Raw genomic sequence first — 18,208 nt, forward strand, 5'->3', positions numbered from 1 at the left:
CCAGACCAGGGAATATCATGAGCTAGGGACAACACCTTCATCTGAAACGGGGCAGGAACTACAATCTGGCAAACGGAACTCCAATCATTTTCTAGGTCAGCACGGGGAGTCAATTTTCTCATCAGAAGCCCCTTCTCAAGGAAATACGTCACACCTTCCCTTTTTTCTCACTCAAAGGTAACATGGAGGAAAAACATTTGGCCAAGCCCACATCCTCTATCTGGGCAGCTATTAGCTTCTCCCGAGTAACTGGCAACCTTAAACAGTCCACCGAGGAAGCCATTGTCTTGTCTTTATTTCCATCATCATGATCAGAACTCACTGGGAACACAGGAGTAGAACACTGAATATCTTCCCCATTCAACATAGGTGCAAGCACAGAGTCAGCTAAGTCTACCATGGTACCTAAGCGACGTGACTGCGCACGCGTAATGGCACACGCTGGAAATGCTTCGGGAAACGTAGTTCCCAAAACATCAGCACTTGACTGAGCATCAGGCTTGTCTAGCACTTCTAACACAAGCACAACTTTGCCTCCTGCTAGATCGTTACCCATGATTAGAGCAACCCCATTTACGGGAAGCTCGGACTGTCCACCGATTCTGAAACATCCACTCACTAGATCAGAAGTCAAATGGACAGTATGTAACGGAATAGGCACACAACCCGTTTCGATCCCCCTCAATAATACACTAGAGCCACAATAAGACTCTTCTGACCAGGGTAGAACACTCGAGAGAATTACAGACTGAGCCGCACCAGTATCTCTCAATATCAAAACTGGCTTTTGTTCTCCAGAATCACCTGTCAGGGAAACAAAGCCTTTATATATGAACGGGTCGTAGGTTGGATCGGGACGACTTAGTACAACTTCAGGACTCTCCTTTACAGGGCTCTTAGTGGTTACTTTAATCAAACCCACACTTTTATGGGGTTTAGGGGTTGAAGGTGGTGACTTGCGTTTTAGAGACATACATTCCGAAATTACGTGTCCGACTTTATGACAGTAAAAACATGCACGTTCCTCCTTTGGATTCAGCCGTGTACTTCCTGAGTAACGGTGGGAATTGTAGACAGAGAGGATACAACCGGTCTAGTCTCACTACGGGGTGTGGGAAACACCGTTTTATGTGTTAACACAAATTCATCTGCAAGCACCGCGGCGTCAGATAACTTTAACACTTTCTGTTCATTAATGTATACAACCAACCGCTCTGGGAGGCTGTTTTTAAAATCTTCCAATAACATTAATCCACGAAGACCTTCAAAGTCATTGATTTTACTCGCTGAGCACCATTTGTCAAAGAGAGACTCCTTCTCTCTAGCGAATTCAACAAAAGTTTGTAATAGAGGATTTGGAGTACTTTCTAAACTTTTGTCTATAAGCCTCTGGCACAAGCTCATACCCACGGATTAAGACTATCAGCGAGAGAGAGAGTACCCATCACCTCCTGCGCTTTACCAGACAATTTACATTGGAGTAACAGCGGCCACACATCCCTAGGCCAAGTCAAAGCCACTGCTATGCTTTCGAATGCACAAAAGTAAGAGTCAACCTCAGATTCACGGAATTGTGGAACTAAAGCAATATGCCGGCTAATGTCAAAGGTAGAGGCAGATCCTGGGGTGGAAAACACACTATTGGAAACGGCAGGGACAGCGGCCAGCCTCGCCATCTCCGTCTCTAATTCCAATTTGCGCATTTCGAAGTCCGTCTGCCTTATCTTAAGGTCCTTTTCTGCTTCCAACGCCAGTCGGCGCATCTCCAACTTGAGATGTAGCTCATCCTTTCGGATTTGTGCTCGCTCTTCTGCCTCCAGCTGCAAATGTACAGCCGTATGCATAGGAGAGAGAGGGGCAAATCGAGGCAAGGTGGCCGGGGCCTTATACTCGACCTCATCGTCGGGCCTATACGGGGTACCTAGAGCATCCACCACCTCTCCAACCGCAGGCCGAGGCAAAACCAGCGCCGCTAACACCAATGCCTTTACCTCCGCCTTAACAAAACCCCTTGGCACGGAGATATCAAAATGGTCTGCCAAAGTCTCTAAATCCACTCTCCTACAATTCTCAAAACCCTGCCACATTGGGTTATCCAGAAAAAAACTTCAGGTTAAAGTTGGCCATTTTCTAAATCCACCACCTAACTACAACATCCAACACAGAACTAAACACTACACCCAACACAACAACCACCCAATCCACCTTTACTACCCTAGTGTGCGCGCACAAGCTGGATCAAAAAAGATCCCGGATGAGCCCCCATGTTACGTTCTCCCCTCGGGTGAAGTTCGTCTGAGGAGGAGACGTAAATGCCTGTGCCTACGCACACAAGGTAAACTAGATGGATGGGGAAGAAATGTGGGGTGTAATGAGCGGAAATAACCAGACAACAACCAGAACTCAATGTTAGCCCTCGGGGGATGTTTAGTAAAGTAATTAAGCAAACAATATAAAACACCCATAAAGAACCAGTAATAAAAAAAAATGTAAAACAACAAACCAGGGAAGATAAGAGAAGGGAATGTTTGGGATCGGGGTCCAAGTAATGAAAATAAACAAAAGGTCCCTCCTCTTCTACACAACTAATCCTTCCTAACACACTCTAGGCCCTAACCCACTTTCCTACCTGGTTCCAAAAAAAATACAAGGGTGACACCCGCCCGGCTAACCTAGTGTATAAAACAATGGGTTATCTACGTGGGAATGTACACCCATGGACAGATCTACCTTTTCCTTTCTCCAGGACCTAGGTAGGGTGGAGTACCTCAGGAGGACAGGCTGAAACACAAACAAAGATAAATTAAAACAACAAATCATCAAATCCTCAACTAGCCAAAAAGTGTTTGTTTTTTTCTCTCTCTCTCTCTCTCTCTCTCTCTCTCTCTCTGTCTCTCTCTCTCTCTCTCAGAACATCAGGGACAGACTGATATTCTGCAAAAGGTACAGGGATTGGAATGCTGAGGACTGGGGTAAAGTATTTTTCTCTGATGAATCCCCTTTCCGATTGTTTGGGGCATCCGGAAAAAAGCTTGTCTAGAGAAGACGAGGTGAGCGCTACCATCTGTCCTGTGTCATGCCAACCGTAAAGCATCCTGTGACCATTCATGTGTGGGGTTGGTTCTCAGCCAAGGGAGTGGGCTCACTCACAATGTTGCCTAAGAATACAGCCATGAATAAAGAATGGGACCAACACATCCTCAGAGAACAACTTCTCCCAACCATCCAGGAACAGTTTGGTGACGAACAATGCTCTTTCCAGCATGATGGACCACCTTGCCATAAGGCAAAAATGATAACTAAGTGGCTCGGGGAACAAAACATCGATATTTTGGGTCCATGACCAGGAAACCCCCCAGACCTTAATCCCATTGAGAACTTGTGGTCAATCCTCAAGAGGCGGGTGGACAAACAAAACCCCACAAATTCTGACAAACTCCAAGCATTGATTATGCAAGAATGGGCTGCCATCAGTCAGGATGTGGCCCAGAAGTTAATTGACAGCATGCCAGGGCGGATTGCAGAGGTCTTAAAAAAGAAGGGTCAACACTGCAAATATTACATTTTACATTTACGTCATTTAGCAGACGCTCTTATCCAGAGCGACTTACAGTAGTGAATGCATACATTTCATACAATTTCATACATTTTTTTTTTTTTCTGTGCCGGCTAATGTCAACTTGTAATTGTCAATAAAAGCCTTTTAACACTTATGAAATGCTTGTGATTATACTTCAGTATTCCATAGTAACATCTGACAAAAATATCTAAAGACACTGAAGCAGCAAACTTTGAAAATTAATATTTGTGTCATTCTCAAAACTTTTGCCCACGACTGTATTTTAACAATATGTCCAATAGCCTATTTTAAAAGCCTACCTGCATAATATAGTTCCTCCATGCCGTTAAGGGGCGCATTTCCGTCATAAATAAACGCTATCGGAAAAACCCGGCCTCTCAGCCATGTTGAGATGTCGCTCGGCGCTGAGAGCTGCAGCCCGCCATTGTGTAGATTCTAAGCTCTGTAGAGAGACAGGGGCACTTGGCTAACTCTCAAATAGACATTTCATATATCCTCCCACTTAAATTAAAAACGAATTAAAATACAAAAAGGCTCCAGGGAGAAAGACATGTCAGCCAGCAGCCTTCTTGAACAGGTAAAGAGAGTCACCTTCTGAATATTTACGAGACCAAATTTCCATCGAGACGTAGCTAGTTAGGATAACGTTAGCTTGTTCCAGAGGCAGTGACTCTCTGTAGTGCAGTAGGCCTGACCACCTGCTAAAGGACTGACTGGTGAATATACATTTCTTCATTTATTTTTCCCTTCCTCTCTTCTCATAAATCAAACCTTCATGAATCACCTGGACCCAATCCAGAGACCGAAAGGCCAAGGAAACAAAGGTAAGTCATCGTAACATGACAAGTTTGCTGGCTCTGTATGCGGATCTTTTTCGTGTGGTGTGTACGGAAACCCTCTTCTGCGTGGGCAAATGTGATGATGGCTCGCTAGCCAGCCAGATAGCAGGCCAGTATCACCAAAGTACCAATTTCGCTTCTATAGTTGATTGGACATGTGAACAAATTTCCGATAAGTTGGTAGTACTTACTTAGCTAATATTTTAGTTGTATTACATTTACTGTCAGTTGTGCTAATACACAATTTTGTATTTTGAGGAAATCCGTCCGCGCTAGCTTGAACGTTAGCTAGTTAGCCTGGCTAGCTTGGTAGTTAGATTGTGCTACCTAACTGGGATTACTCTACATTTGCAAACTAGCTCGCTATACATTTCCCAAGTCAGACAGCTAGCTCGTGGCTAACTTGAGCGTTGGTTAAATGCTAGCGAGTACCTTATTAATTGGAACCTTCCACGCAAACTAAACCGGTTGTTCCTTGTAGTTCCTTAACGCTAGCTGGCTAACCACGCGATTTAAATGATTCTTCGCGCTCGTGAACATAAGCGTGAATTGCCTGCCAATGACACGTCTTCGAGCATGCTGTTCTCACCGTACCAGTAGCGTAGCATGCTGTTCTCACCGTACCATTTAAGTTTAAATGTTTTAGTTCAATATTTTGAGGCAACTTTGTTTACTAGCCAGGCCTGTTTTCCAGTTTGGCTGTTCCTTTTCAGATCCTGCTCATGTCAGGGCGAACTGACACACGTCGGACACAAGTTATGTCATGACCCCGATCACTGATGTCAAATACCAATCGATTTTGTTCGTCCAAAATTGCAGCTAGAAACAATATAGTACAGCAGCACCTCATCGCCTATTTCCATTCCCATTGGTGGCTGTCAAGATACTTATACAACCGATTCACTGTAATAAACAGGCCGTTTCGCATGTAGCGATAGTCCTGCAGTTACTGACAGAGTCTATATATCTAACATATACCGCAGCACCTGATACAACCCGATGCCTATGGCCTACAGTTACTTGTTTTAAAGGTGGGACAGTAGCTATAGGTCTAGCCAACATGAAAGACAACTGTTGTCCAACTCAACCAATCCAATGCTACCCATTTTAGTGCATTAAAACAGCATATTATGCAATTTGTGGCAGTGAACTAAAGTTGTGCCATACTAGAGATGTATTATTAAATGTAAGGACTTCCTGATTCTTATTGTCGTCCTACTCACCACCAGCCACAAATATGTAGGCCTATGACTAGTTGTAACTATTTCCACCTCATGCAAACAGATATATCCAGATGTCTTACATTGCTGCCTACTCTTTTTCCAGTGCAAAACGGAGCTGTGACCCAAAAGGATACTTTGAATGATGAGTTTGAGCCTTACCTGAACACTCAGGCCAGACAGGTGAGTACCACTTCTATCAGTTTTACTAGGCCACACACTGCTCCTAACATTTGCCTGCTTACGCTGCCTTATTCATAGCATTTGTTCAAGTAGCATTTTAAAACCGCCTCAGTTTTAATAGAAATGATCAGGATGATCAACAAGCTGTATGACTCATAGATTACGATGGTAAACATGCAAAACAGGGATATTTTGCTGTATACCTTTACAGTAAATCACTTTTATACTGTTGCAATTCATCATGAGTCCGATCCAGGGCATTTAGAGCATGAAGACTCTTCTCTCCCGGTTTACTACGTAGTCATTTGCCTAGAATTCCAATTCATAATTAAGCTGCCATTCATCTTGTCGTAACGGCCTCGGTTGGCATCTATCATTGGTAGAGTGGGCACTTCCCAGAAAAGTGGGCCACAATGGAAATAATGGAGCCTGTATTCCTCCAGTCAAAGGAATGCTGCATCCTTTTGTTGCGTAGCAATGCCACTGTTTCTCTTCATAAAGCAGTTCACTGGTGTGAAAATGGCCAGTTGTCCTAGTCTAGGCAGCGACAGAGGCTGAGGGAGATTCAGAAAAGGATGTAATGATTTGAAATACAGTCAGCAGTCTAACTAGTGTTCTTCTCTTCCCAGAGCAATGCGTATACGGCCATGTCAGACTCCTACATGCCAAGTTACTACAGCCCTTCCATAGGATTCTCGTACTCCCTGAACGAGGCAGCATGGTCCACCGGCGGCGACCCCCCCATGCCTTACCTGGCCTCGTATGGACAGCTGAGCAACGGGGAGCACCATTTCCTGCCCGACGCCATGTTCAGCCAACCCGGCCCGCTGGGCAGCAACCCCTTCCTGGGCCAGCACGGCTTTAACTTCTTCCCCAGTGGCATCGACTTCTCAGCCTGGGGCAACAACAGCTCTCAGGGACAGTCCACGCAGAGCTCTGGCTACAGCAGCAGCTACGCCTATGCGCCCAGCTCACTAGGGGGCGCCATGATTGACGGACAGTCCCCCTTCACCCAGAACGAGCCCCTCAACAAGGCCCCCGGCATGAACAGCTTGGACAGCTTGGCGGGGCTTAAGATTGGCGGTGGTGCTGGGGACATGGGGGCGCCCAAGGTCGTGGGCTCTGGCCTCCCCGGGGGACCCCTGGGCCACAGCCAGGTGTCTGGTGGAGCTCCCAGCATGCCACTGCCCCCCATTGCCCCCGCCAAACCCGCATCCTGGGCAGACATTGCTGGCAAGCCTGCCAAGCCTCAGCCCAAGCTGAAAACCAAAGGGGGCATAGCGGGTACCAACCTGCCCCCTCCGCCCATCAAACACAACATGGACATCGGCACTTGGGACAACAAGGGGAACATGCCTAAAGCGTCCACCCCACAGCATGCGCCTATCCCCAGCAATGGGCAGCCTCCAAACCAGGCCTCCCCTCAGCCAAGCACCATGGCCGGAGGGACCCCACAACTACAGCTCAGCAACGGACAGTTGGTGGCCCCTTTGGCCCAGCTTGGGCAGCACCAGTTCCCCCTAAACGGGCAGCAGGGCATGGGGGGGCAGCTGCAGCTCTCCCAGGGCCCCCCGCCCACCACTCAGCCCACTCGCTGGGTCCCTCCACGGAACCGCGCTAATGGCTTTGGGGATGGCGGGGTGGGGCAGTCTCCCCCCAACTCTGGCGTGGGCGGGATGCCGGTACCTTCGGAGCCCCACCCGGTGCTGGAGAAGCTGCGCCTGGTCAACAACTACAACCCCAAGGACTTTGACTGGAACCCCAAGCAGGGACGTGTGTTCATCATCAAGAGCTACTCTGAGGACGACATCCACCGCTCCATCAAGTACAACATCTGGTGTAGCACAGAGCACGGCAATAAGCGGCTGGACGCCGCCTATCGCTCGCTGGGTGCTAAGGGCCCCCTCTACCTGCTCTTCAGCGTCAACGGCAGTGGCCACTTCTGCGGCGTGGCGGAGATGCGCTCGCCCGTGGACTACAACACCTGCGCCGGTGTGTGGTCGCAGGACAAGTGGAAGGGGCGCTTTGACGTGCGCTGGATCTTTGTTAAGGACGTTCCCAACAGCCAGCTACGGCACATCCGCCTGGAGAACAATGAGAACAAGCCAGTGACCAACTCGCGGGACACGCAGGAGGTGCCCCTGGACAAGGCACGGCAGGTGCTGAAGATCATCGCCGGCTACAAGCACACCACCTCCATTTTCGACGACTTCTCCCACTACGAGAAGCGCCAGGAGGAGGAGGAGTGTGTGAAAAAGGTAACGGCCTACCCTCCACCCACCTGGGGAAATGCATAGGCCTACACCTTGGGTTGTGTGATTGGGGGGAGTTGTGTGTGAGGGTTCTGAGAGCATCTGGAGAGCTAAAATTCTGTTGGGTATTAAGTTGATGTAGCTCATCAGTCATTATGTATGTGTTAATCTTACAATGTGCCATTCCAACAGAAAATGTAGATATGCCATGAACAAAATACAGTAAATTTTATATATATTCATATTCAATAAATGCTGACTAGTGTTGATCAGTAGTGTCGGTATTGAATGTATATTTCCAATTCGGTATATTTAATCAATGAGCAATGTCACATTTTTGTTGTCGGAAATGTTATTAGGAATTGATTACTTTTGCATAGGCATTTACAGTTCAAAATTATGCCCTCTTTGAGATAGGGTTTCTGAAGTTATTTAGGAAATGGTTCAGATGCTTGGCTCACCAAACCAATGCTCTAGGCCAGTAAGGCCACTGCCCATATATACAACTTAAAAAGGGGGAGCAGAAAGGTTTTTGCAAGAATCAAGTAAACCAAATGCTAAATGCCAGCAGTCACCCTTGTGCCCACCAAAATGCATTTTGTTGTTGACCTTTTCTAGTGACTCCCAAAATAATTAGAATATTCATTATTATGCTCTGTCTTTTACAAAGGCTTTTATTCACATATGAAATGCATGTTTACATTGGCCCTTCAGTCTAAATGGCCATGGGCTCCCGAGTGGCGCAGTTGTCTATGGCACTGCATCTCAGTGCAAGAGGTGCCACTACAGTCCCTGCCACTACCCCGCACAATTGGTCCGGGGTAGGCCGTATATTGTAAATTAAGATTTTGTTCTTAACCGACTTGCCTAGTTAAGTAAAGGTTCAATTAAAAAAATAATGTATGTTAATCCTTTGTGATGTTGGGAACAAATGCTTGCTCAATGTACTAATGTTGATGACTTCCACTCACAGCAGTGCGACAACTTGTTTTGAAGATGATATATTGAAGGCCATGTTATCAAAAGCAGTGTAAGTAGGATGATGGCATATTCAAATCTTATCCTACAAGGTCTGGAGTACTACAGTTTTTTAATTATTATTTTTTTTTTTTACCTAGTCATTTATTGCACCCACCTGGTGTCCCATATCTAAATCAGTCCCTGGTTAGAAGGGAGGAATGGGGGGGAAAGCAGTGGAACTGGCTTTGAGGTACAGATTTGAATTGGACGGCCCTATAGGCTAGCTCAATTTCTGACTCATTGCCAAACTGTGTATATCATAATAGATTGTCAGAAAGGGGTACACTCACTGTAGTTCTGAAACACTCTATTACTGACCCTGTTTTGTTATATTGACTACAGTGCTTGTTTGTCAGGTCTGAGATGCAAATGCAGCTTTCTTTACATCAAAACATAGGCCTAGTTTTTGGGTTATATTAGACAGTCCTGTCTGCTGTGGCAACAATGTGTTGCAAATTTACATTCTGCCTTGTTTCCTTCAAGCTTATTTTGCTGAAACACAAATCATGCTTCCTTACATGGTGCTCTGTAATAACATTTTATTTTGGAACTTGAGGCGTAGAGTCCTTTCCCATCAGTAACTTCACATTGCATGACTGAGGCTATGTGTGCAAAACAGTCTGCATTATTTACTGCCGCAAGGAAACTGCTCTGCACCTGGGTGTATTTCTCAGGGAAACTGCCCTGTAAATATTTGGAAAAGACTCAATATTTACTAGTTGTCAAAGATCAATGTATAACTGGTATTTTATCAATGAATTAACTATAGCTTCCACTTATCTAGAAAAACAAGATACGTGTTAATCATAGTTTTGTGGCTTACATGTTGATCCAGATTGGTGATAACCACTGATTACTGACTGGTAATGATGGAATATCAACATGCACTTAGGTTCAGGCTTCAGAGTAGAGCTGAGCGTCATGTGCGCTAGGAAGGTGATATACTGACAACTCAAATGATGAATGATCCTTGCTGTGTAACGTAACAATGAAACAAAAGATTGTTTTAGAGAGCGATTATGGTTGACTAATTTTTCATCCATCCACTTTGAGACCGCAAAGTCAATTTTTGTAAGTTCGTTAAGTTGATGCATGTCTGCCTGAGATCGATTGAGGCCTCACATCCTTCCTGTTTTGTTCCAAACTAAAGCCTGGTGTTTTGTGTTACCAGGTGGAGGTCCAGGGAAGCGAGCCGTACCCCAGCAACCCAAACCCCAGCAGGAGTCATTACAGACTTCAGGTAACATGCCCTAGCGCTCCCACCTACCCCTCGTTCTCTTGGACCAACCTTTTTGTATGGATTTATACTTTATTAGGCCAGGTAGCCTAGTGGTTAAGAGCGTTGGGCCAGTAACCGAAAGGTTGCTGGTTTGAATCCCCGAGCTGACTAGGTGATGGCTGTGCCGTTGAGCAAGGCACTTAACCCTAATTGCTCCTGTAAGTCGCTCTGGATAAGAGTGACTTATTATTGCTGATATTTCAGGTCAAAATAACACTCAGAAATTGTGAAGATTATCATAATGCCTTTTCAGTTTAAGCTTTTTGAAAAGAACACCTGGAATTTCAGCTTGTTCAGTTGGGATGGTGTTTTTGACCCACAACATGACATCAATCGGATTATTCTGACCAATGACCAGTCATTTATTTGCGTACAGTGCCTTCGGAAAGTATTCAGACCCCTTGACTTCTCCCACATTTTATTTTATTTTATAGCCTTACTTTAAAATGGATTAAATTAAAAAAATTCTGCAATCTACACAATACCCCATAATGTCCAGGCGAAAACAGGTTTTTAGCCAATTTATTAAAAAACATTTTTTAATGCCTTGTTTACAGTGCATGTCAGAGCAAAAACCAAGACATGAGGTCGAAGGAATTGTCCGTAGAGCTCCGAGACATGATTGTGTCGAGGTGCCGATTGGTGGAAGGGTACCAAAAAATGTCTGCAGCATTGAAGGTCCCCAAGAACAGTGGCCTCCATCATTCTTAAATGGAAGAAGTTTGGATCCACAAAGACACTTACTAGAGCTGGCTGCATGGCCAAACTGAGCAATCGGGGGTGAACGGTTTTGGTCAGGGAGGTGACATGAACCCGATGGTCACTCTGATAGAGCTCCTCTGAGGAGATTTGAGAAACTTCCAGAAGGACCACCATCTCTGCAGCACTCCACCAATCAAGCCTTTATGGTAGAGTGGCCAGACGGAAGCCACTCCTCAGTAAAAGGCACATGACAGCCCACTTGGAGTTTTCCAAAAGGCAACTAAAGGATTCTGACCATGAGAAACAAGATTCTCTGGTCTGATGAAACCAAGATTGAACTCCTTGGCCTGAATGCCAAGTGTCACGTCTGGAGGAAACCTGGCACCATCCCTATGGTGAATCGTGGTGGTGGCAGCATTTTGCTGTGGGGATGTTTTTCAGCTGCAAGGACTGAGACTAGTCAGGATCGAGGCAAAGATGAACGGAGCAATGCACAGAGAGATCTTTGAAAACCTGCTCAGGACCTCAGACTGGGGGGCAAAGCTTCACCTTCCAAAAGGACAACAGCCAAGACGATGCAGGAGTGGCTTCGGGACAAATCTTTGAGTGGCCCAGCCAGAACCTGGACTTGAGTCCGGACTTGAACCCGATCGAGCAGCTGTGGAGAGACCTAAAAATAGCTGTGCAGCTACGCTCCCCATGCAACCTGACAGAGCTTGAGAGGATCTGCAGAGGAGAATGGGAGAAACTCTACAAATACAAGGGTGGCAAGCTTGTAGCGTCATACCCAAGAATACTCAATGCTGTAATCACTGCCAAAGGTGTTTCAAGTACTGAGTAAAGGGTCTGAATACTTATGTAAATGTGATATTTCAGTTTATTTTATTTTTTTATAAATTGGCAAATATTTCTAAACCTGTTATTGTGTGTCAATTTGAGGTGGGGGTGAAGACCATTTAATACATGGTAAAAAATTGGTCTTTAACGTAACATTTTAAGTCAGTGTCTGAACAGTGCCTTCGGAAAATATTGGCTTGAAATGGGTACATTTTTCTGAGCACTTATATAAAAAATATATATACATATATTTTGACATGACTAAGAACACTGGGAAATCAGCTCCAATTGAAACATTTTGGAAAAAGTATTCCCACGCATAACACACGTGATTGTATACTAATTTAAGCAACGTTTGTATACTAATTTAAGCAAGGTTTGAAATTTGTATGTTTTACTCACATATTATATTGGTTTGGGCTTCTTGCGGTCCGTTTGCAGTCTACAAATAATTTGTAATTGTTTCGGCACCCGACCATCCGCGCAAGAAAGACGGCCCGCGGCTGATCCTAGTTGATCCCTGCTCTGGAGTCTAGATGATCCTTTCCGCCAATCAGGGCTGTGTGCATGAACATACTGAATATAAATGTAACCTGCGACAATTTCAATGATTTTACTGAGTTACAGTTCATATAAGGAAATCAGTCAGTTGAAATAAATTCATTAGGCCCTAATCTATGGATTTCACATGACTGGGAATACAGATGACTGTATTCCCAGATACCTTAACAACCAGTCAGAATCTGCTGTGACCACCATTTGTCTCATGCAGTGCGACATCTCCTTCGCATAGTTCATCAGGCTGTTAATTGTGGAATGTTGTCCCCCATGAATTTGCAGGATATTGGCAAGAACTGGATCATGCTGTTGTACACATCGTTCCAGAGCATCCCAGACATGCTCAATGGGTGAAATGTCTGAGTGTGCAGGCCATGGAAGAACTGGGACATTTTCAGCCCTGTTTCAGATCATTCAATTTTCTATTAATGGCTCTGGTAGTCATTCCCACAGTCAGCATGCCAATTGCACACTCCCTCTAACTGAGCTATCTGTGGCATTATGACACAACTGCACATTTTAGTGGCCTTTTATTGTCCCCAGCACAAGGTGTGCCAGTGTAATGATCATACGGTTTAAGAATCGAACCCTTTAAAAAAAATGTTTGCCTAAAATGGACATACCCAAATCTAACTGCCTGAACAAGGATATGCATATTCTTGATTCCATTTGAAAGGAAACACTTTGAAGTTTGTGGAAATGTGAAATTAATGTAGCAAATTTTTTGGGGGGGTTCCATCTTTGAAATGCAAGAGGCCATAATGTTCTCTTCCAGGTTAGGTGCAATTTAGATTTTGGCCACTAGATGGAAGCAGTGTGTGCAGTTTTAGACTGATTCAATGAACTATTGTATTTCTATGCAAAATGTTGTATCAAGACTACCCAAATGCGCCTAATTGGTTTATTAATACATTTTCAAGTTCATAACTGTGCACTCTTCTCATACAATAGCATGGTGTTCTTTCACTGTAATAGCTACTGCAAATTGGACAGTGCAGTTAGATTAACAATAATTTAAGCTTTCTACCCATATCAGACATGTCTATGTCCTGGTAAATGTTCATGTTATTTACAACCTCGTGTTAATCACATTAGCCTACGTTAGCTCAACCGTCCCATGGGGGGGGGGGGGGGGTGACGACGACTCCAATCCTACTGAGGTTAATCAGCTTCTTGATATGCCACACCTGTCAAGTGGATTGATTATCTTGGCAAAGAATTGCTCACTAACAGTGACGTAAACAAATTTGTGCAGAACATTTGAGAGCAATAAGGTTTTGGTACATATTGAAAGTATCTTAAATCTTTTATTTCAGCTCGTGAAAAATGGGACCAACACTGTACATGTTGCGTTTTGATGTTTTTGTTCAGTGTACCTAACTTCATTGCTAACGTATACAAATTAGCTACCAAACCCACTTTGGTTAACTCTGAGGTCCCTCTGTTTGTGGCCAATTTAGGGAAATCCTTTCATTTTAGTGCCGTCCATTGTCGGAATAACCTACAAAATTCCTTGCATCTCGATTCCCTGGTGTTGCTTGGGAAATTTTTAGGACTCTGGTGTGAACTCAAATCCTCAGTGAATTCATTCTCGATTGAAGTGTTGTTCTTTGTTTAATTTGTATTTTATTTGTAATGTTAATTTTTCACCCTGTTTGTGGAAATGTTTACTCGGGGCGCCATTGAGAATGAGGCCATGGTCTCAATTGGGCTCCCCTGAATAAATAAAAGTGATGTATTTAAAATAACATTTCACTATACACTGCACAGAGATTTTGGGGCATGCCAGAATTAGTAACTTTACAGACACGTCAGTGACATTTTGCACTGGAGAACAAGTGGCGAGTAAACCCAGCCTAACAGGCCTGCTACGCTAGATGTGTAACTTTTTGTAGTGTGAGACACTCATTCCAATGACAATTCTGTGTTTTTATTTTCAAGAATTCTATGCATGGATAATGCCTGAGGACACAAGTTTCTCGCTTTCTGCTCACGCCGGCAAAAAATTACACTTCCAGTCTAGCGTCTAAAAACCTACTTTTTTCCTGTTAGACAGCCACCTTTGTTTTGGAATCAGAGGACATTTCATCAAGTTAAATTCCCTTTCTCAAATGATCAAAATGCAGATGTACTTTGACATTTTGTGCTCAATGTGCTCTTTACTGAATGAGGACAAATGGTCCATGTCTTGCTGTGGATGATTATTGCAAATGTCTGAAAAGGTGATCAGAACTGCATGTTGTAGAACTACTTGGTGGGACCTGGTGGTAGGGAGATGCTTGGCACCAGCTGACATGTGGCTTGCTTTTAAACTTAAAAGATTGACAAACTCCCCTCTCTTAAATCCATTGATGGAGTATAATAATTATGCCCACAGGTTACATTAAAATTGGATCTACAGCATTCTGAAAAGCCCCAAAATCTCTGAAGTGTGTGTTGTGTTTTGATGTGAGTCCCCAAACTGAACTCTTCTTTTCTCTTTGTGTCCCACAGGAGCGCCAAGGACGTGTCAAGTAACAGTTACTGCTTTGGGCAAAAGACTGCAATATCCCCCACTTTCCACCCCATCTCACATTCAGATCTTTCAAGAAATGCAAAATGGAGGGGGGAAATTAACCAAGGACAAAAAAAAAACGACTAAATGAAGACTTTCTTGATTTCTTTTTACTTTAAAAGACTTACTTCGAACTTGTAGTAAAATAAATTATTATTCATAGGACTACAACATAATGCATAGCATCCTTAGGTGAATCTCTTTTGCCCAACCCCATTCCACTACATATGCTTTTTTTTCTGGTATGCTTTTTCTTTTTTCTTTTTTACAAAATCATCTGTTTTTACAGTCCGAGAGCAAGTCTGTAATTCTTCTTACGCAAAATTCTAGTGGAAATGTTTAGTGTCGGCTACTATTACTGCCCGAAAGTCAAGGCGGGCCGTTTTGTTTAATTTCTTAGTAAACCCCTCCATCCTGTGGAAGATTAATGGATCCAATCAGGACGCAGACGCGGGGTCTCTTCAGTGGATATTTGTCGTTGTGGGTACTGTCATCTCACCCTGCAAGGAGTTTGTTTCCAATGCTTCTGTCATAAAAAAGGAGAACTGAAATGAATGTTCGAGATGACCCTGTTTTTTGGGGGGTAAGGTTTGGGGGAATTGAAAGTAAAAACATTATTACGTTTAGAGCCTTGGTCATTGTATAATTATTTTAGTGTACAATTGTACAAAACGGGCTCTGTTTCCAGTCCTCTTTCTTGGACCTGTTCAGTAATGTTGCTTTTCTCTTGCCATTTTTTGTTTCTTCCTCCCCTTCCGTCTTCTTAAAGACTGCGCTGACAAAGTGGCCTCGCCCCGACTCTTTCTATTAATCAGTTCAAAGTAATAAATGTGGTATACTCAGCAAGAACATGTGCGTTCCCCTCGTTTTGACTGTAAGCACTTCTTGTCATGCTGTGTGCTTCCTTTTTCTGTATTTAAGGGTAAATGAATGTTTTATTACTTGGTAATTAAGCCCTATACCCTCGCACTTAATTCTACCCCAAACACCCCTCTTGCACCACTAACCACCTTTATCCCATCCACAATGTCCCCCCTTCTTTCCCCTCCCCTGCTGGCTGCTCAACCATAACACCACCACTACCCTTGCAGAATGTCAATGTTGGTGAAAAAAATAAGGTCCTCTTTCAAAAACGACTGGCTTTTATCTGTGGCATAATAAAGATGCTCCACAAAAGTCCAGCTTGCTATTTTCTCTTCTTGAAACTAAACTATGGGGGTTTTGGTAAGGACAGTGTTCATGTATTAGGCCAGTAGAATCTTGAGTGGTATCTGTAGGTGTTTTCTATGTGCTGCTGTTGTCATACTTGTTGTGATCTTGTCATTGTGCTCAACTCTGCATCTGTAACTACTACAACTCGGGTCACTGTCAAGTATGTAACTGGAGGCAGTGGAGTGAATTTCAGCCTACATTTTGGGTATTTCAGTCAAGGGAGATTTGGATATTGTAATTGGCAATGCTGAAGATGTAGGCTTATTTTATGATGCCGTCTTGCTGTTGAATATGTTAGAAAAACAACCGGCGTATTGCATTAGCACAGACATGAGAAACATGCTTTCCGTATCTTGAATTCCCTTAAGTGCAGGGTCACCCGGACTTTGTTTAGGATCATCAGTATGCTACGTTTAACTCATTACTCACATTATGGCCCTTGAAATTAGATCTCATTTAGCCATAATTCTAGTACTTCAAACACTGAAAATGAATAAGTCATACCTTGACGTTATCACTGATCTGTCAAATTTGACCTGTAAAACATTGGCCTGCTGGAAGTCTTGCTTATCAAAACATGTTAGATCAATGATTACCATACTCAAATGATGTGAAAACTATTCTGACAGTGTTAAAGACCCAGATGTCAGTTCAAAAAGGTGAAAGACCAAGTGCTCTCCAACCTATGCGTTAGATCAAGGGTGTCAAACTCATTCCACGGCTGGCCGAGTGTCAAGACAACCAAGTGAGGGGAGTTCCTTACTAATTAGTGACCTTAAATTCATCCATCAAGGACAAGGGTGGAGTGAAAACCCACAAATACCCAGCCCTCTGTGGAATGAATTTGACAGTGTTAGATCATTTTTCTGTTGTGGAAAAAACAACTGCAAAGTACCTCCAGTGAAGTAATCTTCCTTCTATAGGTTTTGCATACCAATTATTTTTGATAAATATTTTGTCTATTGTCACTAAATGTATTCTCAATGCGAGTCCCATCATGTAGGTGTCCTCAACACATACTGGTGATGAATCTGAAAATCAAGACTCCTCTTTGTCAGAGGAGCGATACCTCACCGACCCATCCATTCAGCTCACGGGTCGGATTATGCTTCTAGCCTTTAACACTTCCTGATGTAGCCTATTTAGCAGCCCAATTCAGATCTTTTGTCCAATTATTGGTAAAATAACTTGTCATAAGATCTGAATTGGAACGGTCCGTAACCACGGCCTTTGTGTGCATTGTTTATGTTAAAAGACAATTGGGTACAAGAGCATATTCACTAGCCTCGCAAGTCGCCTGATCTCATGAGTTTACGTGAATTGGTTCGCTACCACGGAATCATAGCGCAGTAGTGCCGTGTTCACGTAATGTTTGAAACTGACATTTCCGACTTGCTAACCTGGGTGGAAGAGTCAAATCCAGAGTTTCCCACTTGGGAGGTACCAGAATCACCCAATAGGAAGCTCTACGCAAATAACTTTGGTTCATTTAAACTCCGCGCTCCCGAGTTATCCAACGTGAACGCGGCAGGATAATACGTTAGGAAAGTGGTAGTTCTTGATTTTTTTTTGTAGGCTAAGAATGGGGGCACGTTCAAGCAAATCAGTTTTGTCAGGTCGGTGACTCGTTATGACACCGCCTTTAAAAGTGTTGCATTATGGGGCTAAAATTTGTCTGATGTGCCTACATTTCGACTGCATGAACTTAAATTATTTTTTTTTTTAAAGTGATTGAACGAGCTACTACGTTCGCGGCGAGCATGACCAGAATGACGCAACGATGAACCGCCAAACCACACCCCATTTCTGTTCGAAAATTCAGAAAGAGGACCGTTTTTACACATACATCTACACATACAATTTCAGTTTGTGAAGCTTTGATAAGGGGGTTAGAGAGATGTTTATTTCAACATTATAAAGAAAACTTGTATAAACACTGCCATGATGGTCTGATCCTTGCTGTTTGATAACG

At 43.8% G+C, this 18,208-nt stretch overlaps 1 protein-coding gene across 1 annotated transcript; it reads left to right on the forward strand.

The window, feature by feature from the left end:
• Positions 1–3,949: 3,949 nt before the first annotated feature.
• LOC115162582 (YTH domain-containing family protein 2) lies at positions 3,950–16,200 on the forward strand. Its single transcript, XM_029714032.1, has 6 exons — positions 3,950–4,157; positions 4,380–4,404; positions 5,746–5,822; positions 6,452–8,080; positions 10,266–10,334; positions 14,964–16,200. Exons 1-6 carry the CDS (start codon positions 4,131–4,133, stop codon positions 14,985–14,987), a joined length of 1,851 nt encoding a protein of 616 aa, XP_029569892.1. The 5' UTR covers positions 3,950–4,130; the 3' UTR covers positions 14,988–16,200.
• Positions 16,201–18,208: the final 2,008 nt, after the last annotated feature.

The sequence above is a fragment of the Salmo trutta genome, chromosome 25, assembly GCF_901001165.1.
Source record: "Salmo trutta chromosome 25, fSalTru1.1, whole genome shotgun sequence".
Lineage (NCBI taxonomy): Eukaryota > Metazoa > Chordata > Actinopteri > Salmoniformes > Salmonidae > Salmo > Salmo trutta.

Bases quoted from the DNA above. Each gene is read 5' to 3' on its own strand.
- LOC115162582 (XM_029714032.1), top strand. From the start codon at position 4,131: ATGTCAGCCAGCAGCCTTCTTGAACAG. The intron at 4,405-5,745 runs GTAAGTCATCGT...CTCTTTTTCCAG, and splicing joins GAAAGGCCAAGGAAACAAAG to TGCAAAACGGAGCTGTGACC. The intron at 5,823-6,451 runs GTGAGTACCACT...TTCTCTTCCCAG, and splicing joins TGAACACTCAGGCCAGACAG to AGCAATGCGTATACGGCCAT.